This window comes from Myxine glutinosa, chromosome 1 (genome assembly GCF_964187855.1).
Source record: "Myxine glutinosa chromosome 1, kmMyxGlut1.1, whole genome shotgun sequence".
NCBI classification, from domain to species: domain Eukaryota; kingdom Metazoa; phylum Chordata; class Myxini; order Myxiniformes; family Myxinidae; genus Myxine; species Myxine glutinosa.
In genome coordinates this window covers 229,161,246-229,186,569 of record NC_136261.1, presented here as the reverse complement: position 1 = coordinate 229,186,569, position 25,324 = coordinate 229,161,246, and the positions used below count along the sequence as shown (strand labels likewise).

Genomic DNA, 25,324 nt, shown 5'->3' with positions numbered 1-25,324 from the left:
GTTCCTTGCTTGAACGTAGCATGTCGCTGGCTGCGAGCGAAATCTAGAATGCTTCTGAGTTTGAGGATTTTTATGTGGTCCACCTCCTGGGTCTCCAGCCAATTGAACACCTCGAGGTGTTCAATGGCTTCAGACACTTTTGGGGGTGGGGGTGGAGGCTCTTCATTATCATCTTCTTGTGGCTCGAGAACCGGTACACTTGCCTTCGCCGGTGCTATAGTTATGTTACGGACGATCTCGGCGTCCGTCAGGTGCTCAGGCATTCGTCGTCGGCAGAGTGCCACTGGTGTAGCTCTTCTTTGCTCCAGTCGGACATTGGAAGGCCTTCTGAGCGAGCTTGAACAAACCACTCGTACAGGGAGTCATCGAGGCTGACATCTTTGGCTGTCTTCAGGCGTTTAGCTTTTATTCCTGCTTCTTCTTCAACTTTGCAAAGTGACGCACGTAACTTTTCTTCTCGAGATTTCCAGCCACGAAGTGTTGATTCCGGTCTCCCGAGGTCTCGTGCAACTTGAGTTTAACTTTTCGTCTTGATCGTGTCAAGTGCATGAAGCTTGTCTTTCACAGAAAAATATTTTCTTTTTCTAGCAGTTTGTTCCATTTCCGGAAGAAATTCCGGGAAGAGCAAAAAAAAAAAGGTCCAATGACTCATCGCGTTATATCCGAATTCGTGTTAAATCGGGGCGTGTAAAATCGGGGTCTCACTGTATATATATATACAGTGCGTATCAAAAAAAGGTAATCCGAATTCAAGGGGTTAATATGCAAAGGTTATTTATTTTGACAATTTACATGTGGTTTACTAATTAAGAGGAGATCCTCAGCTTTCCATTGATACCTTCCATGCATCATTGCTGTCACACATGACCGAGTACTTGTTCATTGAAAATGACAAGTTCAAATCGCATTTTTACAAGTTTGGCGAATCGATGCAAGACAGGATAATTGGTGCAAAATGAACGTCAGATGTGACCTTTTCTCAGGAATGATTGGCATTTATGCACCGACACCTTCAACATGTCCACCTCCCCTTTCAAAACAAAGCTCACAGCGGCGGAGCATGCCCTGAACTGCTCGTCTCACCATAGCCGGGTCGTTGCGCAAAGCATCCACTTCATGTCGAATATGGCCCTGCAATTCGTCAAGATCACGGGGAGGAGTTAGGAACACCTTGTTCTTTAAATGTCCCAAAAGGAAATAATCACATGGTGTGAGGTCAGGTGATCTTGGCAGCCATTCCACTGCATGGTTGAGGGCAATGACCCGGTCTCCAAAGAGTTCCCTCAGTCGATCTCGGCTAGCGATAAGACGATGTGCTGGGGCTCCTTCTTGGGCCCACCAGAGATATCTGAAGACACACCACGAACCTGTCGCCCAAAGTTCTCCTCCAGCTCCAAACTCCAAAGTTCGCCCAAAGTTCGCCCAAAGTTCTCCTCAGATCTCGCGAGATCTTGGAGACGGCGGCAGGGATTTTCGAAGCTCCACACGGTCTCCACGTTTTTCGAAGTTAAGTCTGTTCACAATTGTATTTTGTCGAAACTGTATTTATCTTTCGGTGTGTGAAGTTATTGTGTGCAACTTTGGTTGTTTCTCGGTGTTTATCTGTCATAAATTGATCGTCTGTTTGCCGTGTCGCGAGCAAGGCCTTGTACAGTGTGCACTGTACAACCTTGAGGCTTTGTTTTTCTCTCAGTGGTCCGTTGTTTGTGATCCAATAACTTTCGTTCTCTGTATTCCCAGTCTTTTCACCCACAGCCTACTTCCTTGTGTAAATCTCAACTCAAAAAAAAAAAAACATTTCCTTCTCTGTTCTCATTCGTTTATTCATTCTTATTCGTTCGTTCGTTCTTCGACCACATGTTTCTCCCCCATTTCCCCAGATAGTTTTCACTCATTAACCTTCAATGTTTACACTTTCCCCTCAAGTTATGTATTCCGTCATATTTTATAACACCTTTTTCTTCTTCTTCTTTAAAAGGCTGCTTTCGACTTGCTCACCAAATCAATTCATCCCAAAAAAAATATCCATCTCCTATCGTGCCTTTTTTCTACATTCCCTAAACTCTCCTGCACTCCATCCTCCATCCAGCGTCCTTAAACGTATTTTTAACTCGAAGGTCACAAGAAACTCATTTTGCAATAAATGTTCGTTTCCCATAAATCGTACACTTTCAAAAATCCAATCTCACCCCTCCCCTCCAAATCTTCCCCATAACCCCTCCCCTCCAAATCTTCCCCATCACCCCTCCCCTCCAAATCTTCCCCATCACCCATCCCTTTCAAATCTCCCCCCTTGCCCCCTCCCTCCTAAACTACCCCCTCACCCCTCCCCGCCAAGACGCCCCCTCGCCCCTCCCCTCCTAGACTCCTGCCTCACCCCTCCCCTCCAAATCTCCCCCATATCCCATCCCTTTCAAATCCCTCCCCTTGTCCCTTCCCTCCCAAACTCCCCCCTCACCCCTCCCCTTCAAATCTCCCCACCCTCATTGCTTCTCAATTTCCCCCCTCTCACTCCCCCTCCTCAAAGCGTCCTCCCCGCTTCTTCCCCCCTCAAACTCTCACCTCCATCTCCCCCAACCTTCTGCCTCGCTCTTCCCCCTCCTCAAATAACACCTCATTGTGGCTCACCCAATCACCATCAAACCTTTTGTCCGCCCCATCCTTCCCTTTCTCCGAGCTATTCTGAAATCTCTGACACACCTTCAACAGCTCTCCCTACTTCTTCCACCTCTTCCACATCTTACCCTACCCCTCCTCCCCCCTGTTCTGTATCTGATGCTCCCCCTTCCTCTTCATTAACGGTATGGACCTCAAACATCCGGGGCCTTCGTTCAAACTTAACTGATCTCTCCATACAGGTTGCTTCTGTCAAACCAGACGTGATCTGCTTAACAGAAACTTTCCTCCTTTATGATGTCTCTGATTCCATAGTATCTCTCCCGGGCTACTCCCTCCTCCGGTATGATAGACCTGAGCCTCGTCCTGGAGGCGGGGTTGCTATCTTTATCAAAAACTCTCTTCCTCACTCGCCCTGCACTGCACTCTCTCCACCTCACCCCCAGGAATACCTCTGGCTACGGCTTCCCCTTCGCTCCCACCTCTTGTTCATATGTGTGTTGTACCGTCCACCAAACAGTGATGACTCCATCTACATCTCGCTGTCTGATGATATGGACCAACTTCTATCTACTCATCCCAACTCTCTCTTCCTCATATGTGGTGATTTCAACTGTCATCATGCCAGTTGGCTGGGTGTGGGTACCTCTCTCACCAGCCATGGCTCCTCAGCAAAGGACTTCTGCGACTCACTGGGACTGACACAATCTGTCAATTTCCCGACCCGGATCTCAGTCAACGGAACATCTTCTCTTCTGGACTTGGTTATGACTAACTTCCCTGAAAATGTCTGCTGCTCTTCTTCTGCTCCGATCGGATCATCTGATCATGTCCTTGTTAAAGTGGACATCTCTCTGACCATCCTCAGGGAGCCTGCTCAGCGTCGACGAGTCTGGCATTTCACTCAGGCCAACTGGCACGGTCTTCAAGCAGCCATCAATCATCTGGACTGGTCTCCCATCTCTACCACCTCTGACATCAACTCATCCTGGGAATTCTTCCAAAGTAAATTGCTCTCTCTCATGCACAGATTTATCCCATCTCGTCTTCAGTTGTCATACCCTTCCTCCCGTCCATGGTACACGGAATCTTGTGGTGAGGCTGTTGCCCAGAAACAACTTGCCTTCGTCTCCTGGAAAGCAAATCCAACGGAAGGAAATCTCATTTCCTTTCACAAAGCCCGAAACAAGTGTGTGTCCACCCTCAGGAGAGCCAGGAAACAATATCTCTCCGTTCTCAAGACCGAACTCTCTTATCTGTCTCCCTCTTCCAAATCCTGGTGGCGTCTGGTCAAATCCGTTTCTGGTGTTTGTTCCCCCTCCATCCCCTCCCTTACCTCAAACGGCTACACAGCTGACTCCGCACGTGAAAAAGCTGAATGCCTCAACTCTGTGTTTGCCTCTAAATCTTGTGTCCCAAACCCATCCCTCTCTGTACCCACCATACCCAGTCGTACCCTGCTGCTCCTGGACTCCGTGTCCTTTCCTCCTGACAAGGTGGAAAAGTTTCTGTCAACCCTCGACTCTGATTCTGCAACTGGACCCGACGGCATCAGCCCACGGGTCCTAAAATCCTGCTCTGCTGCTCTATCTCACCCTCTCTCTGTTCTCTTCACCCTCTCTTTTGCTCAAGGTCAACTGCCATCTGCTTGGAAATCAGCCAACATCACCGCTTTGCACAAAAAAGGTGCAAAAACAGATCCTAGCAACTACAGACCAATCAGCCTTCTCCCAATTATCAGCAAAGTCATGGAATCCATCATTGCTTCTGATATGAAATCTTTCCTCTTCTCCAATGGCTTGATCTCTGATCATCAATTTGGTTTCAGACCAGGTCACTCTACTCTGGACATGCTGCTTCTGCTGTCTCAACAATGGATGGAGGTCCTCAATGCCAAACAGGAAATTAGAGCTGTCTCCCTCGACATATCACGTGCCTTCGACACGGTCTGGCACCCCGCTCTGCTCACCAAACTCTCCTCCTTTGGTATCCATGGAAATCTCCACGCATGGCTGGCGGACTTCCTCTCTAGTCGTCGTCAACGTGTGGCCCTGAATGGGTTTCTCTCATCTCCTCTTCCTGTTCAGGCTGGAGTTCCCCAAGGCAGTGTTCTGGGCCCCGTGCTTTTTCTGGTCTTCATCAATGATCTCTCTGACTCTCTCGAAAATCCTCTCTATCTCTTTGCTGATGACTCCACTCTCTGCCGCTCCATTCCTCTTCCCTCAGATCGGCAGTCTGCTGCCTCCTCACTCTCTGAAGACCTGGACAAAATCACAGACTGGTCAAACAAGTGGAACATGTCTTTCAATCCTGACAAATCTCACACTCTTACTATGTCTCTCCGAAAAGATCGACTGGACAACCCTCCCATCTACTTTCTCAACAATCCTCTCCAAGAAGTTCTGTCGCTCAAGATTTTGGGTCTCACTATCTGCCATGATCTTTCTTGGGAAAACCACATTTCCAAGCTGGCCTCCAAAGCCAGTCGCCGACTGGGCATCCTCCGTCGTGCGAAGTCCTTCCTCGGCACACCTGAGCTCCTCACCACATACAAGGCTTTCATCCGCAGCTCAATGGAATACTGTTCTCCCCTATGGGCCGGTGCTCCTGCCTCACACCTAGCTCGGCTTCACGCTGTTGAAACCAAAGCTTTCAGAATTATTGGAATCTCCCGCGATGAAGCTATCTCTGAGGGCCTTTCACTCACTCACCGCAGGCAGGTAGGTGGTCTTTCTGTCTTCTACCGACTCCTCTCCGGCCTTGCACCCCCAGCTCTCTCTGTGCTCTGTCCCCCAAATATTCCTACAGGTCGCACAAGATCTGCCAGCAACCCTCTGATGGTTAAACTGCCGAAATCTCGGCTCTCCGCTCACCTTCACTCTTTCATTCCTCTTTTCTCCCGCCTCTGGAACAAACTCCCTCACTCCCTTCAATCCCACTCCTCCCTCCAGGTCTTTAAAACAGCTGTTCACCACCATCTCTTATCTTCCCCCATCCAAAACCTTGATCTTTTCTACCCCCGCTAATTCACCCCAGATCCACCTTGTTTGAAATTCCAACTTCTTTCCTGGAAGTCCTGGCAGTGTCCATATGTTTTATACCTCTCCCACTGCCCCCTTCCCACGCCCCCCCCCCCCCCAAAGCCCTCGCCCTCTCTCAGATCTCTCGATGTCTCCATGTCTCTCGGTCCCTGCTCTCAAATGTTGTGTTTGTGTCCTTCCCCCTCTCTCCCCATCTTGTCTACCGCTCCCTATGTTATATGTTTTATGTGTCGGTTTGTCTTTCTGTGTGATTAATGTTCGCTCTTTCACGAGCCTCGATCTTGTATACAAAAAAAAAAAAAAAAAAAAAAAAAAAAAAAAAAAAAAAAGCTGCGGTAAAACTTCATCATTGATCATCTGCAGATACCTGTTACCATTGACATTCCTTTGAAAGAAAAATGGTCCGAACACCAGTCCACTTGTGTCGATTCATGTTGGTGTCAAAATTAAATTCCGGGGGTTGTCCTGTCGGTGCATATTCAAGAACATTATGGGTATTGACCTTGCCGTCCATGGCGAAAGCAGCTTCGTCGCCGATAACGAGATACCGCAGGAAATTGACATCTGCTTCGCAACGTGCTTTCAACCATCTGGCAAGCACCAGCCTCCTGGCAAAATCCCCTGGCATAAGTTGATGCCGGATGTGAATCCAATATGGATGTTGGTGGAGGTCCAGTCTTGTGATTCGGTTGAATGTTGCCAAAGGCAATCCCGTCCTATTTCATCTTGCGCTGGTATCTCTAGGATGCTCCAAAACCTGCTGCCTTACTGCTGCAATGTTCATTTCCGATCGCACAGTGCGCCTCCTACCAGAATTCTCCTTGTTGCGGTTGAGGCCAGTGCCATGCTCTTGGTATTTTCTAACATTCGCCCAGATGGTTTTGGCTGCTGGAGGCTCCCGTTCTGGGAAACGTTCCCTGAACGCATCACGAGTTCGCTGCAAACTTCCAGTTTGGTGAAAGGTTGTAACCACGAAGGTCCGCTGTTCAGTCGTAAGTTGAACCATCTTTTCAATGACTCAGACTGTCTCTAAACCCATACACTGTAGGCCCATCCTAAATACCCATCTTAAACAAAGGATGACGCAACCGACGATTACCAGACCAGATTAACAATTTTACATAATCAACTTGGTAGTCGACAAGTAATGCATCCATTTAAAACTATCTTGCACCGATGAGCTAAACTTGTAAAAATGCGATTTGAACTTGTCATTTTCAATGAACATGCACTCGGTCATGTGTGACAGCAATGATGCATGAAAGGCATCAATGAAAAGCTGAGGATCTCCTCATAATTGGGAAACCACATGTAAATTGTCAAACTAAATAACCTTTGCATATTAACCCCTTGAACTCGGATTACCTTTTTTTTGATACGTACTGTATAGATACATATATACACATACATACACACATAGGTTCTGCATCAAATTTTCATAAACTTCATCAACCATTACTTGACAAGGAAAAAAGGGGGAAAAAAGTTTTTTCTCAAAGGGAATTTTCATCGTTCAAATGCTGTGCATATTGAACACATTCCAAAGACAGTAAACAGCACACACAGCAGCTCTGTGCAGTTCTACAAACTGGAATTATATGTACATTTGCCAACTGTATAAAATTCCATCCCGTATAAGACCCTCCTACTCCCCCCTACCGCCTCCCCCCATTTTCAAAACTCAGTACAATATTCATACAGATTACGCAAATAAGTATTCTCAATTACTATGCTGTTTTATTGGACAAATATAATCAATTTTTGGGTTTTTAACGTTTTCACCAAAATATGCACAACCTTGTACACTCCAGAACAAAAATGATGTAATCTAGAGGAAGTGGTCCAGAAGTAACCTCATACATAAATTTGGAAGGCCCTCCTTTGAATAACTTGATGTCTTTTGAATTTCAGGCCAAGAGTTATCAATGACGTATTAAATAAGCGCGACCACAACAAATGTGGAAATAAGATGGAATGTGCAATAAAAGGTTAGAATTAGGTCACAACATTGAAAAAGGACGATCATGATTCATGACTACTTGACTGAGAATTTGCTTCTGAATGACAATCGATTTTAGATCCCTTTATAAACCATTTCAGATTATTTATATCAACTGTTTTTTTTAACTCTTATGCAAATATATGTTTGGAACTATCTAGTTATTACATCCTCTACCAAAGGTGGATGGGGGTTATGCTTTCAGCCGTCTGTCTGTTTGCTGTCTGTGAGCATGATATCTCAGAGATGTGGATGGAGTCAGCCAAAATTTGGTGGAGAGGTTGGGTGCGCGACAAGTCCGAAATGATTGGAATTTGGTGAAGATTCGCATACTATAATTCATTTTGTGATTCTTCACCATTGAGAGAGGGCCAAAAACTATATACAGTACCGTATTTTCCGGAATATGAACCACACTTTTTATGCACTTTTTTTTTTTAAAGCTTAAAAGTTAGGGGTGTGGTTAATGCATGGATGTAGGGGGGGGGGAAAAATTGGACACTAAGTCGAGGCTCATGTAAGAGCTAACACATAGACCACATAATAAAGGGAGGGGAGACAAGAGGGGGAGAGAGGGAATCACAACAGTAAAGAACAAGATCAGGAGATCCGTGGAAGGGAGGGGGATGGGGTGGAGCACACAAGATAAACAAGATGGACACTACAGGACTTTCAGGAAAGAAAATGGAATTTGAAGGAGGTGGATTTGGGGTGGATTAACCGGGGTAGAAAAGATCAAGGTTTTGAAGTAATGCTGCGATTAAATTTTCGCACTGACTAACATGAAAACGTGTTCACAATATTAACACCCGGATTCCAGCTAGATTGCCTTCCCGGAAACCCTATATGTGAGCATCGTGTGTGTCGTGATGAGTTTCTCATTTTACCCATGAATTGTGCTGCTGTAATAAACGTAACCCTTGCATTCATGAATGGAAAGCATCCATGGAGTAGCAGGGTTGGTGGTGCGAGCAAAAGACAGAGGAAAGCCATCACTACGGAAGTAAAATGGATGTTTTAGGACAGTATGAAAGAGGTGATTGTTGTACAGGTGATATGAAGACTTGGGAGTGATTGCTACATTCAAAGTGTATTATCTCCGAAGAACATTTGCAAACCTGATAATGATGTAATGATTTGCAGGTGAAATCAACTGATAATGATCAGATGACTGTATAGGAATTCTGGTATGCCTTTACAATAATGGATGTTCAATGTAATGTTGAGGAGTGTTGAATGACACGGCTGATAAGACAACGTACGCATTTCCAGTCCTACATCAAGCTTCGCCGGGAACATAAATTTATTAATCTATTTATTTTGATGGTGAAAAACAGGGGTGCGGTTATCACATCGGTGCGGTTAATACACCAGAAAAAACGGTACTGTATAGCACAATATCTCAAAAATTTATAAACACGGATTTTGACGAATCTTGGTGGACAGGTTGGGTGTGTGAAAAGGACGAATCAATTCGATTTTGGTGAAGATCCAGATCTGGATCTGGATACGAGAATTTTGTTTGTTTTTCCAAGTGATTCTTCACTTTTGAGAGATGGGGCCAAAAACTACATACAGTCGGACCCTGACATTCCTGAAAAATGCCGTGAATGTGGGGGCATTGTTTCAATGGGAAAAGGGAGGGGGGATAGGTTCCCAGTGGTTCCTGATCGTGGAAAATCCCACAAATGCCGAGGAAATCCTGCAAATGTCGAGGAAAAATCCACAAATGGTGGGGCATTGTTTCAATGGGAAAAAGGGGATAGGTTCACGGCGGTTCCCCATTCATGAAAAAGGCTGCGAATGGTAACACCACGAAAGTCGGGGCATTGTGGGTTGTATTTTGATGCCCCTCTTCATGTTTCCTCAATCGTTTTTCTAACCCAGTTTCCTTTTTTTGTTTCACCTTTTGGCTCTAGTGCAGTCAGGCAAATTTGACTGGCCCTTCATCGCATCTTGCTGTTAGGACATTTTCCCTTGCCACTTCATCCAGTCAGATAAGCTGACTCTACCTGCTCCATTCCCTGCTCTACCTGCTCCACTCTACCAAGTCCCTGGTGTTGGGCTAGCGGCTAGGGTGCTAGCTTGGGATCCTAGAATCCTGGGTTCGAATCCCGGTCGATCCCTGAATTAACGCCAGGGGGGTTGACTCAGCCTGTCATCCTTCTGAGGTCGGCTAATTGAGTACCAGTTCACTGGTAATTCCCTGGTTGTCGTAAAAGGCGACAAAAAGGGTTGGCGGCAGGAAGGGCATCCGGCCGTAAAACATTGCCTCAAAAAGGGGACCGAAAAACAACAACAACCACAGTCCCCGAAAAGGGCCAACCCCCGCTTGCGGGGGAAAATGGCCTCTAAAGGTTGTTGTTTTTTTTTTTTACCTGCTCCATTATGGACTCCATTTTTCACCTGGTTCTTCTAAAGTCCAGCCCTAGCAAGCATGCATACTACCCCCCTCATTTCATACACATACCCATAAATAAAATGGCAACTTTCTCCACTCTAGGTTTGAAGTCCACTTTGTGGCCTTGAGTCAACACTGTACACTCCCTACCACCCCCCTTTGTTCTCTCCATAGAGCCCAGTCCAATGTTGCTTCCAATCAACAAAACAATCGCATAAGGCCTGCATGGTTTCCCCAAGCATGTTAGCTTGCAATAACAATGTATGATGGGTAATGGTATACTCGTTACTATTTGTGGTACTTTATGTTTCAATAAAGCAATTATTAAAGCAGAAATCATTCCTGTATGGGAATTTATTTAAGTAAGCCGTGGCAAAACCTTCAAAACACACTTTACCAGCACCTAGCTCCCTACACTTCAAGACTGGTTTGAGCTTGGGGTTTGTTTGTTTTTCAGTGAGTGTTCTTGAAACAAGGCGCCCACTCACATGCTCACTTGTGTTAAGCAGAATTTTAAAGTTTTTTCACTTATTTTCATCATGACCAAAGGATGGATTTTAGTCAAATTAAAGTTACAATATTATATTTATGGTGAAACCGTTTACTGTTTACGTCGGGAATGTGTTCCTGAAAATGCGGCAAATATCGAAACGACGGATATTAAAGCATTAAAAAAAAAAAAATCATGAAATAAGGGGGTGGGATGCATTCCTCAAGTCACAATTTCACATATTATATTTTTATTTTTACCAACCATTGTTTGATCAATGACAATTATATTCAAATACACATGCATATAAATAAATAAAACAATTATCAGACAAATCTCTTCTTTTTCCTCCTCCTTCAATGAACAGTGGCATTTTTATGGTTCCCAGAGGAAGGCATTAAGCATTTAGCCTTGGTGTCTGTAGCGTTCCGCTTTTTGGAAAGAAAATGCGTTTGTTTTCATTATGAGGGAGAATTTCAAGTGCTACCAATTGGTTCATTTTACAAGTTAGTTATAACGGCAACCATCAGCAATCCCAGATCGCAAACCTCCAGTTAAAAATGCTAGGCATCCTCGTTGGAGGCAAACTTAATAACCCAGAAACACAGACTTAACACGTTCACCAGAATCAATTTGACAAATAATATCGAATTTTAATTTCTAAGGTACCACTTTTACAATGCCTCTTAGACATTTCTTTATGTACAAAACAAAGTACAGTAATTCCTGCAGGATTTTTGCGATTTTCCAATTTGGAACTTTAGCGATGTATTATGGTGTCTTCATCGGTCATGCAAGTTCTGAAAATGCTCGAGAATAAAAGGTATGGTTTTTAAAGCGAAGCAAGTGCGAGTTGAACATTTTTATGTTCACCGATATGCCTCCGCCAACATTATTAAATTATCATAATACTTAAATACAAAGTTTGATTTAAATCTCTTCAGCTATTCTCAAGTAACACATTTTTACCTCACATGACCTCTGACCTTTAATGAAGAAATATAACCAGGTCATATTTGCATCATAATACATAGAGTTGTGGCCAAAAATATTGGCACCCTTGCACTTTTTTCAAATAACTCACAATTTTCTCCAACAATAAGTTGAAATTGACAAAAGTATTTGGTCTCCACAATTCTTTATTTCACTGTTAATATTACAGAACCTTTGTTTTTTGATTCAGAACTTAATATATCCTTTAACATCAGAAAATAAAAAGAAATGGTATTCACAAAATTATTGACACCCAAGACTTAATATTTGGTAGCACGGCCTTTGGACAAAATAACTGCAGTCAAGCGCTTCCTTTAGCCATGAATGAGCTTCCCACGCCTCTCTACTGGCAGTTTGGCCCAATCTTCTTGTGCAAACTGCTCCATTTCTCCCAGATTTGAAGGGTGCCTTCTCCCAACTGCTGTCTTCAGATCTCCCCACAGGTGTTAAATGGGATTTCGATCTGGACTCATTGTTGGCCACTTCAGAACAGTCCAGCGTTTTGTCTTGAACCATTCCTGGGTGCTTTTTAAAGTGTGTTTGGGGTCATTGTTCTGCTGCAAGACCCATGACCTTCGACGGAGACCCACCTTTCTAACACTGGGTTCAACATTGCGCTCCAAAATGCCTTGTAAATCTCCTGAATTCATGATGCCATGCACACATTCAAGGCACCCGGTGCCAGAGGCAACACAGCAACCCCAAAATATCACTGAACCTCCTCTGTGTTTAACTGTAGGGAAGGTGTTCTTTTCTTTGAAGGCTTCATTTTGTTTTCTGTAATCATAGATATGATGTGCTTTACCAAAAAGCTCTAAATTGGTCTCATCTGTCCACAGGACATTCTCCCAGAAGGATCTTGGCTTGTTCAGGTGTGTTTTGGCAAACTCCAGTCAGGCTCTCCTGGTTCTCCTACCATAGAACCCCCTTTCATTAAGTTGCCGATGGATGGTGCGAGTTGAAACTGTCGTACCGTGTGTCTGAAAATCAGCTTGAATCTGTTTGGCAGTTGATCGAGGTGCTTTCTCCACCATTTGAACAATCCTTCTTCGATCGGCAATCTTCGATCAAGTTTTCTCTTGCGACCACGTCCAGGGAGGTTGGCTACAGTGGCATGGGCCTTAAACTTCCTGATAACATTGCATACGGTGGACACAGGAACATCAACATCTCTGGAGATGGACTTGTAGCCTTGAGATTGTCCATGCTTGGCTACAATCTTGTGTCTGACCTCCTCAGACAATTCTCTGGTTTTCTTTCTTTTCTCCATTCTCATTGCGGTACACACAGATACAAAACAGCAGAATGACTCCTTTTCTCTCTTGAAACTGGTTGAATGAGTGATTGTTAGCCCACCTGGAATGAAGTTCAGAGGAGTTTATGCATATATCCATCCGTCAGTCCATCAGTCCATCCATAAACACTTGAAACTTCTTCTCCGAAACCGCTGATGGGATTGCGACCAAATTTGGCACAAATGATACTTGTTATGTTGTGACTAAAGTTTGTTCATGGCATCAAAAAAAGAATTAGAAAAAAAAAAATCTGCGTTTAAGGGGGTCTACCAGGGGTCAAAGTGGATCCAGGTTTGACCCCCCAAATTTGAAATTTGCTTTTTCTTCTGAAACTACACACACTATTTCGATTTATCCTGACCACAACCTTCACCACCCATGATATACCAAAGTTTGTTCACGGCATTAAAAATATATATAATTAATTAATTAATTAATAATAATAATAATAATAATAATAATAATAATAATCGGGCCCTGCGGGGATTTACGGGGGGTGGGGGTAGGGGGGGGGGTTGCTCCCCAAAATGGCTACTTGCTTTCTTCTAAGAAACTGCACATCCAATTCCAATGAAACTTGACCAAAACGTTCTGTTCATCTGCAGTGATACACCAACATTTGCAACATTTGCTGCCGGCATAAAAAAAAATTTTAAAAATCAGAATCTAAGGCAGTCTACGGAGGAGGGGGGGGCGGTGGCAGGGCATGTTGACCCCCCCCCCCCCCCCCCCAAAAAATAGGTATTTTCTCTTTTCTCTGAAACGACACACACAATTTCAATGAAACTTCACCACAACCTTAATCACCTGTGAGGTACCAATGTTTGTTCAAGGCATTACAAAAATGATGTATACGGGGTGGGGGGAGGGGGATTGTCCCCCAAAATAGGTATTTTTTGTTGTTTGTTTGTATAAAGTCTAAAGATTATGTTAGTATGATTCTACATGCTGCCCTGTCTTCGAGCAACCATTGAAATTGGTTTGAAATACCGTTAGTCAGTGCAGTATACTGTTTATTCTACCAGGTGAGCACCCTGGGGTATTGCACCTATGTTTATATTGCAAGTACCTGCAACTCACCACAGATGAGTTCAATTCCAAAGTAAAGGAGAATCACCTGCTTGAAATCTAATTATTTCTAACAACTTCTAAAAGGTTCCAATAATATTGCCCAGGCCATGTTGGAATTTCTGTGTGGAGCAAGCTAGGATTTTGTAATTTTTTCAGCTTTTTTTGTTTTGTTCCACTGAAAACCAAAGAAATACATATGTGGATACCAAAAGATGTTTTAATTTCAATAATTTTCTGGAAGAAATGGAGCATTACTTGAAAAAAGTGCAAGGGTGCCAATATTTTTGGCCACGACAGTACTTATACCAAGTTTGGTCAAAATCCAATTACTGGTTCAAAAGTTAGTGTGGTAACAGAATTTTTACCAAAAGGGACCTTTGACCCCATAGTCAAATCGGTATACATACTTGTAACAAGTTTGACAGATCCCTTGAGCCATTCTTAAGTTATCACAGTAACGGTAACCTATCATAGACGGAGGGAGGGATAGCCGGACAGACAACCCAAAAACCGTCAACCGATATGCCTCCGCCAACATTATGGCATCATTGTACATACTTGTTACATACTTGTACCAAGTTTGATTTATATCTCTTCAGCCGTTCTTAAGTTATCACAGACGGACAACCTGAAAAAATAATGGTTCTTAATGATAACGGAATCGTATGTACAGTACATGCTTTAATATTAAAGCAACTTAAATGCAATCATGAATCAACTAGCATTTAAAAATCTAACCTGCGGAAATTGTTACTCACAGGTTAATTATGGTGAATAATTACAGTTTGTGGTAAATGCCACAATCATCATACTATGCATTTTATTCAAAAACAAAACAATAGCACGAACACCAACACGAAAGTATAAACCAAATACCTTCACGATGGGTGGAGGATTACTGGCAAGAACCACTGGTAGACACATCTCGGAGTCCTCCACAAAAGATGTTTCAACCCGAAACTGATATGCCTGAAAAAGATGCACAGTTTCCATTTATAAAGAAGAATAAAACAAAATTGCAATTTCCACAAAATATCTCAAGAACTTCAAATTTAGTCGTCTGATTCCATGGGAACATACAGTAAGTTAGTGTGCACGTCGCAAACAAAGACAGCTTGTTTTAATGGACAGCTGGCTGACACACACACACAGACACACACACACACACACACACACACACACACACACACACACACACACACACACACACACACACACACACACACACACACACGTTCTGAAAGAACCAGAGCACTATCCTGTACCGCGAGATTATTTAGGTCTGGGTGTACCGTGAGACTATTTAGGCCTGGTACTCCTATAAAAACTCCATCGGCTGACATCGACTTGCATTTCAAATACAAAGAATAACACAATCAATTGACTAGCTATGTAATGTGCAGAGTTGTATGTATCCTGCACTGACATTTTTTTAACGGTTTTTTTTTGGGGATTCCAAGTCAAGGCTCGCATAATAGCTAACACGCAGAAACATACAATGAAGAGAGCAGGAAACAAGATAGGGAGAGAGAGGGAAGCACAACAGTAGGGAACAGGGATATTGGTAGATCTGTGAAAGAGAGAGGGCTGGGGCGGGGTACATGTGATAAACACGATGGACACAACAGGGGCTTTCAGGAAAGAAAACAGGGAATTTTGAAGGAGTTGGATTTATGGTGGATTAACGGGTGGAGAAAAGATCAAGGTTTTGGATGGGGAAAGACATGAGATGGTGGTGAACAGCTATTTTGAAGACCTGGAGGGAGGAATGGATTGAAGGGAGTGTGGGAGTTTGTTCCAGAGGGGGGAAAAAGGAATGCAAGAGTGAAGATGAGCAGAGAGTCTTGATTTTGGAAGTTTCACTAGATGAGGGTTGCTGGCAGATCTTGTGCTTCCCGCAGGAATATTTGGGGGACAGAATACAGACAGAGCAGGGGGCGCAAGGCTGTAGAGGAGTCGGTACAAGACAGAAAGACCGTCAACCTGCCTGTGGTGAAAGAGTGAAAGGCCCTCGAAATCAGATTCATCGCAAAAGATACCAATGATTCTAAAAGCCTTGGTTTCTACAGTGTGAAGCCAAGCTCGGTGTGAGGCAGGTGCACCAGCCCAAAGGGGAGAGCAGTACTCCATCAAAATGCGGATGAAAGCCTTGTATGTGGTGAGGAGCTCAGGTGTGCCAAGAAAGGACATCGCACGACGGTGGATGCCTAGTCGGCGACTGACTTTGGAGACCAGCTTGGAAATGTGGTTTCCAAGCTGGCTGATCTGAAATGAGTTGATAATGGCAGATGGAGAAATCCAAAAGTTTGAGTGACAAAACTTCTTTGAGAGAATTGTTGAGAAAGTAGATGGGAGAGTTTTCCAGACCGTCTTTTTGGGGAGACGTAGTGAGAGAGTGAGATTTGTCATGCTTGAAGGAAATGTTCTAAGTGTTTGACCAGCTTGTTATTTTATCCAGGTCTGCAGAGAGTGAAGACGCTACTGCCTGCTGATCTGAAGGAGAGCGTGGTAAGCAGAGCAGGGTGCCAGGCCGCATTGAAGGCACGTGATATGCCGAGGGAGACAGTTTGGCATTGAGGGCCTCCATGCATTGCTGAGACAGCAGAAGCAGCATGTCCAGAGTAGAATAACCTGGTCTGAATCCAAAATGATGATCAGAGATGAAGCCATTGGAGTAGAGGAAGGATTTTATGTCACAGGCGATGATGGATTCCATGACCTTGCTGATGATTGGGAGTAGGCTGATTGGTCTGTAGTTGCAAGGATCTGTTTTTGCACATTTTTGTGTAAAGCAGTAATGTTGGCAAATTTACATGCAGATTGCAGATGACCGTGAACAAATGAGAGGGCGAATGGAACAGAGGATGTGATAGAGCAGCAGAGCAGGATTTTATGACCCATGGGCTGATGCCGTCTGGTCCGGTTGCAGGATTGGAGTCGACGTTTGACAGACACTTCTCCACCTTATCAGGAGAGAGTCCAGGAGGAGCTCCATATGACTGGGTAGGGTGGGGACAGAGAGCAATGGTTTCGGGACACAATATTTCGGGCCTTTTAACGGGCAGTGTCAGCTGTGTAGCCACTTGAGGTGATTGAGGGAATGGAGGTGAACAAACACCAGAAACAGATTTGACCAGATGCCACCAGGATTTGGAAGAGGGAGACAGGCTTGAGAGTTCAATCTTGAGAGGGGAGAGATATTGTTTCCTGGCTCTCCTGAGGGTGGACACACACTTGTTTCGAGCTTTGTGAAAAGAAATGAGATTTCCTTCCGTTGGATTTACTTTCCAGGAGGCAAAGGCAAGTTGTTTCTGGGCAACTGCCTCACCACAAGATTCCATGAACCATGGACGGGAGGAAGGGTATGACAACTGAAGACGAGATGGGATAAATCTGTGCATGAGAGAGAGCAATTTACTTTGGAAGAATTCCCAGGATGAGTTGATGTCATAGGCGGTAGAGATGGGAGACCAGTCCAGATGATTGATGGCTCCTTGAAGACCGTGGCCAGTTGGCCTGAGTGAAATGCCAGATGCGTCGATGTTGAGGAGGCTCTCTGAGAATGGTCAGAGAGATGTCCACTTTAACAAGCACATGATCAGATGAGCCGATTGGAGCAGAAGAAGAGCAGCAGACATTTGCAGGGAAGTTAGTCAAACCAAGTCTAGAAGAGAAGATGCTCCGTTGACTGAGATCCGGGTCGGGAAATTGACAGATTGTGTCAGTCCCAATGAGTCGCAGAAGTCCTTTGCTGAGGAGCCATAGCTGGTGAGAGAGGTACCCACATTCAGCCAACTAGCATGGTGACAATTGAAATCACCACATATGAGGAAGAGAGAGTTGAGATGAGTAGATAGAAGTTGGTCCATATTATCAGACAGCGAGATGTAGATGGAGTCATCACTGTTTGGTGGACGGTACAACACACATATGAACAAAAGGTGGGAGCGAAGGGGAAGCCGTAGCCAGAGGTACTCCTGGGGGTGAGGTGGAGATAGGGCAGTGCAGGACGAGTGAGGAAGAGAGTTTTTGATAAAGATAGCAGCCCCACCTCCAGGACGAGGCTCAGGTCTATCATACCGGAGGAGGGAGTAACCCGGAAGAGATATTAAGGAATCAGAGACATCCTGAAGGAGGAAAGTTTCTGTTAATTAGATCAAGGCTGGTTTGTCAGAAGCAACCTGTATGGAGAGATCAGTCAAGTTTGAGCGAAGGCCCCGGATGTTTGAGGTCCATACCGTTAATGAAGAGGAAGGGGGAGCATCGGATACAGAACAGGGGGAGGGGGGGGGGGGGTAAGATGTGGAAGAGGAGGAAGAGGTGGGGAGAGCTGTTGAAAGTGTGTCAGAGATTTCAGAATAGCTCGGAGGAAGGAAATGATGGGGTGGAGAAAAGGTTTGATGGTGATTCAAAGAGGCACAGTGAGGTGTTATTTGAGGAGGGGGGGAGGGGGGCAGAGTGAGGAAGAAGGTTGGGGGAGATGGAGGTGAGAGTTGGAGGGGGGAAAAAGCGGGTAGGACGCTTTGAGGAGGAGGGGTGAGAGGGGGGGGGGATGGAGAAAAAATGAGGGTGGGGAGATTTTATGGGGAGGGCGAGGGGGGAGTTTATAGGGGGAGGGGTTAGGGGGGAGTTTAGGAGGGAAGGGGCAAGGGGGGGGCGATTTGAAAGGGATGGGAGATGGGGAGATTTGGAGGGGAGAGGTGGGGGGGGGGGGAGTTTATGAGGGGAGGGGCGAGGGGGAGTCGGAGGGGAGGGGTTAGGGGGGAGTTTAGGAGGGAAGGGGCAAGGGGGGAGATTTGAAAGGGATGGGTGATGGGGAAGATTTGGAGGGGAGGAGTGAGAAATTTATGACTGTCAGTAGAGGCATTAAAAAAAAGAAAGGTTGAAATAGGTCATGGAGTATGGTGAATACTTCGTGAACAGAGTGGAGATGGAAAGGTGAAATTGGCAAGATGGAGGAAGGGGAGGGGAAAAGACAACTCATTATCGCCCGGCAGCGTGTGGTGAGGAGGAATTTATTTAAATATTTTTTAATATTTAAGACATTAAACATAGGGTATATAGTTGGGAGGAATTGAGGGAGGAGGAAGTGACGAGTGAAAATAAAGACACTGTGGGTAGATACAGAGGACAAATAAGGATGATCGTAGACATGGGAGAGCAGGTAGGCCTCAAATAACCCGGTACAAAAAGTCTGACGAATACATACTCACACATTTTAAAACAAAACCAAACGAGAAGCACACAGTAAATACAGACACATCAAAATAAACAGCAGAAAATCAATAAAAATCCGGGATCAAAATCAATAATCAAAATCAATAAATTACAAAAAATGTTAAACCGGATGGGAAAAGTTCATAAACATCGACATGTGACACATTGACACGGAGCACAGAGTTGAAATAAAACGCAGTTCTTAAGGTTACATCTCGTGCTATCACGAGTCCGTTGTATTCTAAGTTGTATACAGCAGTACAACCAAATGTAGCATGAAAACGTTTTTTTAGGCGGCATCATTTAGCACCCCATCCTCTTGGCACTCGGGGCGGTGGCCCTACCTCTCCACGCCTTCCCTCCCCACCACCATCCTCTATCATGAATGTTGTGTCCTATATAGGAAAGTGTGTGGTTCATATTCATCCTGAAGTAGAGTATCAACTCCAGTATTATAGACCAATTTCAACCAAGGTTTGCTGCCTGAAGTCGTCAACCATTTTCTCAAAGGCAAGAAAGAATAAGAGTGCGCACAGAAACAAAAAACAAAAGGCATAGGAAAAGCTTGAATGAAACAAGATGAAGAAGAGCCACTGTAGAGCTGTACAACCATTATATTTTCACAGGGCCAAATGCACATGGAGGAGCTGAAACACAAATCACGCAGAAACATACAGACAGATACATGAGGCTACACCGGGCCTGGCCAGCCAAAGACAGTTATTGGGCTTGGAGGGGCGGGGGGGGGGGGGAATGGGTGGGGAGAAGGGGAGGGGAGAGATGGGAGAAGGTTGGGGGATTGGAAGGGGACAACAACTTTCTGGGGCACTCTGGGTACCATCAACACTATCCTTATAATGTCGTTTTTCTCTTCACACTTAGCGGAGCAACTGAGAAGAAATGTATGTACGAGTATGTATGACATTTTAATGTATCCAATTCAATGTTTCAGGGCGAAGTTCTGCGGATTCCATGGGATTTCAAATTCATCAGCTGGTATATAATCCATGCCCACGGCATGTAGCAGGAGTTTTATCTGTTGAAGTAACATTACCCAGATCTTGTGGCAAGTCAGGGCGGGATTATGATTGGGCCTGAGGCCTCCAGGCATTGCTCTGTGGTGGGTGCACACTGCACTGCTAAACTGCGATACTTCAGAAGTGGAAACAATGGTTGTAAACAGTTAAATACATTGTGTACACTACTGGTGGGCTTCGAAAGATTCAACAAGACTCAGGATGTTGTAGTTGTGTACTGAAGTGGTGTTTTGTTGACGTTTGTGGAAATATTGGTTCGGAAAGAAGTTTGAGAGATTTCAGAAAAATTTCAGATGGGAATTGTATGGATTTTTCGGGAATATCTGGTAACCTACGTGCCATGCACAAGGAAATATACTTGAAAAGTCTTAATAACCCCCATTATCATTGAAAGCCTGACAGGACCATGATACCAGGGTGGGAGGGTCTTACACTAACATTATATCTATGAATATTGGCCTTTATCCCAATAATTATTGATTGCGATTATACATATGCCTCATTAACAGAAGCCTTTGGGCCAGGTTACTTACCTCTGTTATGTGGATGCGAAGCAGTGCCCACGCCATGTACCAGGTAAACAAGATAAAGGTTCCGGCGAGCCAAGTTTGCAACAGTAAGCCAGGGTCCAGAAGTCCGATGAGTGAGTCCAACCGTGGTTTAGTGCTTCATGACGCGATAAGACACCAGAATGGCATGGACGACAATGAGGGCAATCAGAAGGTGTACCAATAAATAATAGTGCCATGCCAAATTTCCAATAACTGAGGTAAAGTATACTGTTGAGTTCCATGAAGACAAACAATATTAGAGGTTTATATTGACAAAATGATTTAAAATAATTAAAAAACAATTTACCCCAAAAAAGATTGTAAACAAAGTTTAGGCTCACAGAAGAGCGAGGTAATAGCAGGTATAACAACGCACTGTCAGTTGGGAAAAGGGGTAATATGTGGATGCAACAAGCGGATGAACAAACAGAAGGAGGAAGTGAGAGAAGAGGGAAGGAAACATAGCAACCTACAAATAGATGGGAGAAAGGTATGGAAGGTTTCCTGAGAAAGAAAATATCATAGGTAGAGATGGAAGATGATCTGAGATTGTGGTCCATTAATAACTTGAAGCCGGCAGAGATGGGATTCAACACGCTGAGGAAGGAGGTTCCACAAGTGGGAAAAGAGAGGAACAAAGGAGTGGAAGTAAGCAGTGAGCCTGGATTTACACAAGGACAGGGTTGTGAAAGAAGTGAGGGGAGGAAGAACACATTAAAAACTTGGAAGAAATGGGGAGGGATGGAGGATTTAATGCATAAAGGGAGCAACACCTGAGGGAAGGTGGTAGAAAACAAAGAAGATATCAGCCTGTCAAGTATCAGAGAGAGCAGAAGGCCCTGAATTACTGAAGTTATTTGTGGGAGATGCCAATGATGTTTGCTTCGCTTTGGTGCTTTGGATCCCACAGCATCCACAATTGAGAGATGTGAAGTCTGGGCACCATCTCATTGGGAAGAACATTACTATGTTGAGCTACAGACAAAGGTCTTGTAGGCTGTGAGAAGTTCACAATTACCAAGGAAGGGCTTGGGGTGACAGAGTTGGCTCCATCTGCTTCTGGTTTTGTAAGCAGGCCTTTATGCATGGTGATGATGTTATGTTAATGCTGATGTATGCTTTATGTATGCTGATGTTAAGGGCCAGAAGTTCGAGAGAATAAGCTTCTTCTAATGGATGATTGTGGAAATAGATAGGTGGGTTTCTTTTATGATCATTCCAGATCAACAAGGTGAGATGAAACAAAATTGAATTGAAAAACTAAGAGGGACAGAGAATGACAGTGCAGTATTGGATTCGAAAAGGTGAGAAAGGAAAAAAATGAGAAAGCCAGTCAATACAATCATATAGCTGTGTATTGACACCACACACTCATGTAGCTGTGTATTGAAAAAAAATTAAACATTGGCATAATTTGACTATTTAATCTCATTTGTAATACTTTTGAAAAGCCCCTTGCATTTATTAGTAAGCAGAGGCTAAGCCCCAAAACCCCCAAACGTAAGTAATTGAAATAAGGGGACTTTTTTATTATTCAGTTGAGGCTCGTGAAAGTACAATGAACGGATCGGGACACAACAGCACAAAAGTAAGAGCAGAAAGAGGGGGGAAATGATGAATAAAATGGGAGGTTTGGGAGCTTTAACTGTCCTCCAAAAGAATGGACATTTCAGGCATATTTAAGTATGCAAATGTACACACACATGATGGGCGTTCAAAGAGTTACTGGAACATGATGTTCATAATATTCAAGAACACGTCACTAACCCTAATAACTCGGTTCAATATACAAGTATAGTTAATTAGCATATATAAATGAAAAATATATAAATGCTCTAATATTTGTATACTGCATACACGTCGTTAGGTTTATTTGGCACGTCTTGGATTTTGCAAGTGTCTCGTTCATAGAACATTTTGAACACAGCACGTATGCTAATACAATTATGTTCAAGCACACACCTTTACAATCCTTAAATGTGAATTTAGTAATTGGCGAATATACCGCTGTGGAGCAGTAATGAAACCTCTGCCATATTCCATCAATGTGAAAGCTTCCTCTCTTACAAATACTACAAATGTAGCCAAAAGTGGATGTTACCTGTCAAGTTCAACATGCATACCCGTTAATAACCAGCAGCGAGGAATGTAGCCTGCAAGAGAAGAGGGATAAATAATAAATTACAATCACAAAGGATCCACACAATGGCATCATTCTGTCAGCCTGATGTCACCCACAAAGAAATGTGTGCTGCACAAACCAACACAGCTACTGTATATATACATGAAAATAAAGTAGTATCTTGATTAACACCATTAACACAATTAAGCCTGGTGTTGGCTTAGCGGTTAGGGTGCCGGCTTGGGATCCCAGGATCCTGGGTTCGAATCCCGGTCGATCGCTGAATTAACGCCAGGGGGGTTGACTCAGCCTGTCATCCTTCCGAGGTCGGCAAATTGAGTACCAGCTTGCTGGGATGAATGATCCCGGTGTGTACCCCGGTTTAGAATAGGTGCACCGTATCCCTGCGCATCGTAAGAGCGTGACCAAGGGTTGGCGTCAGGAAGGGCATCCGGCCATAAAAACATTGCCTCAAACAGGGAACCATGATCGTCATGGGGCCCGCAAGGCTAACCCCCGCTCTAGCGGGGAAAATGGCCTTAAAACGATCATTCATTCATTCATTCATTCTTGATTAACACCATTGTTATATCAAGCTATTATTTTCATATGCAATTATTCATGAAATTGTTTTTTTCTTATACAAGTCACATTTACAATGGGCAGGCAGCAAAGAAAAGATTCACAAAACAGCAATATCACGACGTTTCATTGGAACGTCCATCATTAATTAGAGATGGTGGACATTCTTGGAAGGTTTATACTTTTGAATGAAGCATAGATAAACAAGAATGACTCAAAAAGGGCATTGCAGATATTTTCAATAAGATAATCCTTTGCGAGAAATCTATATTATAAAAGGAGCCGTGTCTGTCTGTCTGTTTGTCATGTTATAACTTGAGAACGGATTACAATTAATCCAACTACAGTGGATTTGGGTAACTCCCGGGAGCGTTTCTGATCCAAAAAAATATTATTTTTTTAAAATATTTTTTTATGGATACATGGACATACAACAACAACATGCATTTTAAAGGCCATTTTCCCTGCTAGAGTGGGGGTTCGCCTTGCGGTCCCCATGACAATCTTCTCCATTTTGCCCTATTTTCTGCATCTCTCCTTGTTAACCCCCTTGCCCGCATTTCTTCTTCCACCATCTTTAGCCAAGTCTTTCTCGGTCTTCCCCGTCCTCTACTTCCTTCGACATTAATTTCCATCACTCTTCTCAACCAGTCACTTTCATCCTTCCTCAACACATGACCAAACCATCTCAACCTGTTCCTCTTCACACCATCAATCACAGGCAATATTCCCATCATCTTTCGCAATTCATCATTTGTCTTCCTCTCTCTCAACGATACTCCGCACATCCATCGAACCATTCACATTTCCACCCTTTCCAGCCTTCGTTGCTGCTCGACGTTCATTACCCATGTCTCGCTCCCATAAATCATAACACTTCTCACACATGCAGCATACACCTTTCCCTTCAGCTTCAGCGACACTCTCCTCCTCATCAGCACGCCACTCAGTTCCCGAAACTTCTTCCATGCACATCTCACTCGAGCAACCGTTGCCGAGTCTGATCCACCTTCTCCATTCAGCATGTCTCCGAGGTAGCAAAATATTTTCACACCTTCCAGCTTCACGCCGTCTCCAAGATCCAACTCAACATTCCTCCATCTGCAGCTCCCTCTGTGCACACCTTACATTTGAATGTAGCTGCCACACTGGTAAATGACCCTCTCAGACCACTACATTTTTGATGAACCCACTCAGCGCACATTGTACATTGAATGGAGTTCACTCCGACACCCTTCCTGCACACAGCACACGGCCACTTCCCAGTTCTTTCCACCTCACCACATGCTTTACCACTTGCCATCACCTTTGTCTTTCCGATATTCACCTTCAGACCTTTTGTCTCCATACATTCCTTCCACTTGTTCATCTTTTCCTTCAGTCCATCCATACTTTCCGCAATCAACACCAGATCATCTGCATACAACAACTCCCACGGTAAACCCTCCTTTACGTTCTGAGCCAGCACCTCCATCACAGCTACAAATAGTAGTGGACTTAGTACCAACCCCTGATGCACTCCCACCTTCACCTCAAACTCATGGATACATGGACATGCGTGTCAAAAATGCAAATGACAACACGTGATATTGGTTATCCCTGCACGGAGAGCAGGATCTCCCAGGAATCCTTTTTTTTTTCTTCCCCCATAGATTAGCCATGGCAGCAAAGATTGGTATTTCCGTCAGTGAAGTGACGGGTCTTATGTTCTAGTATCTGAGAAATGGTGAGCTTGTGTTCTGGACAACACTAAGGAAAATTCAGTTTCATCTCACTGAGCAACTTTATCCCAATTTTTCTTTTTTTCTTTTTACACAAGTATAAAATTCTCAGCATTCATCTTGTGTTGATCTGATTTTCATCACGCCTCAATATATTATTGATCTTTGTTGAGTTTGATTAATCCGTA

General features: G+C 44.1%; 1 protein-coding gene across 4 annotated transcripts in view; it reads right to left on the bottom strand.

The window, feature by feature from the left end:
* NDC1 (NDC1 transmembrane nucleoporin) overlaps positions 1–25,324 on the bottom strand; it is a 174,581-nt gene that overhangs the window by 100,031 nt on the left and 49,226 nt on the right. For all 4 annotated transcript variants that reach the window (XM_078784709.1, XM_078784717.1, XM_078784722.1 and 1 more), the window contains 3 exons: positions 22,813–22,864; positions 20,694–20,826; positions 14,783–14,875 (listed from right to left, as the gene is read on the bottom strand). In XM_078784709.1, coding sequence (XP_078640835.1) covers positions 14,783–14,875; positions 20,694–20,826; positions 22,813–22,864 — 278 coding nt within the window. The remainder of the gene's footprint in view (positions 1–14,782; positions 14,876–20,693; positions 20,827–22,812; positions 22,865–25,324) is intronic.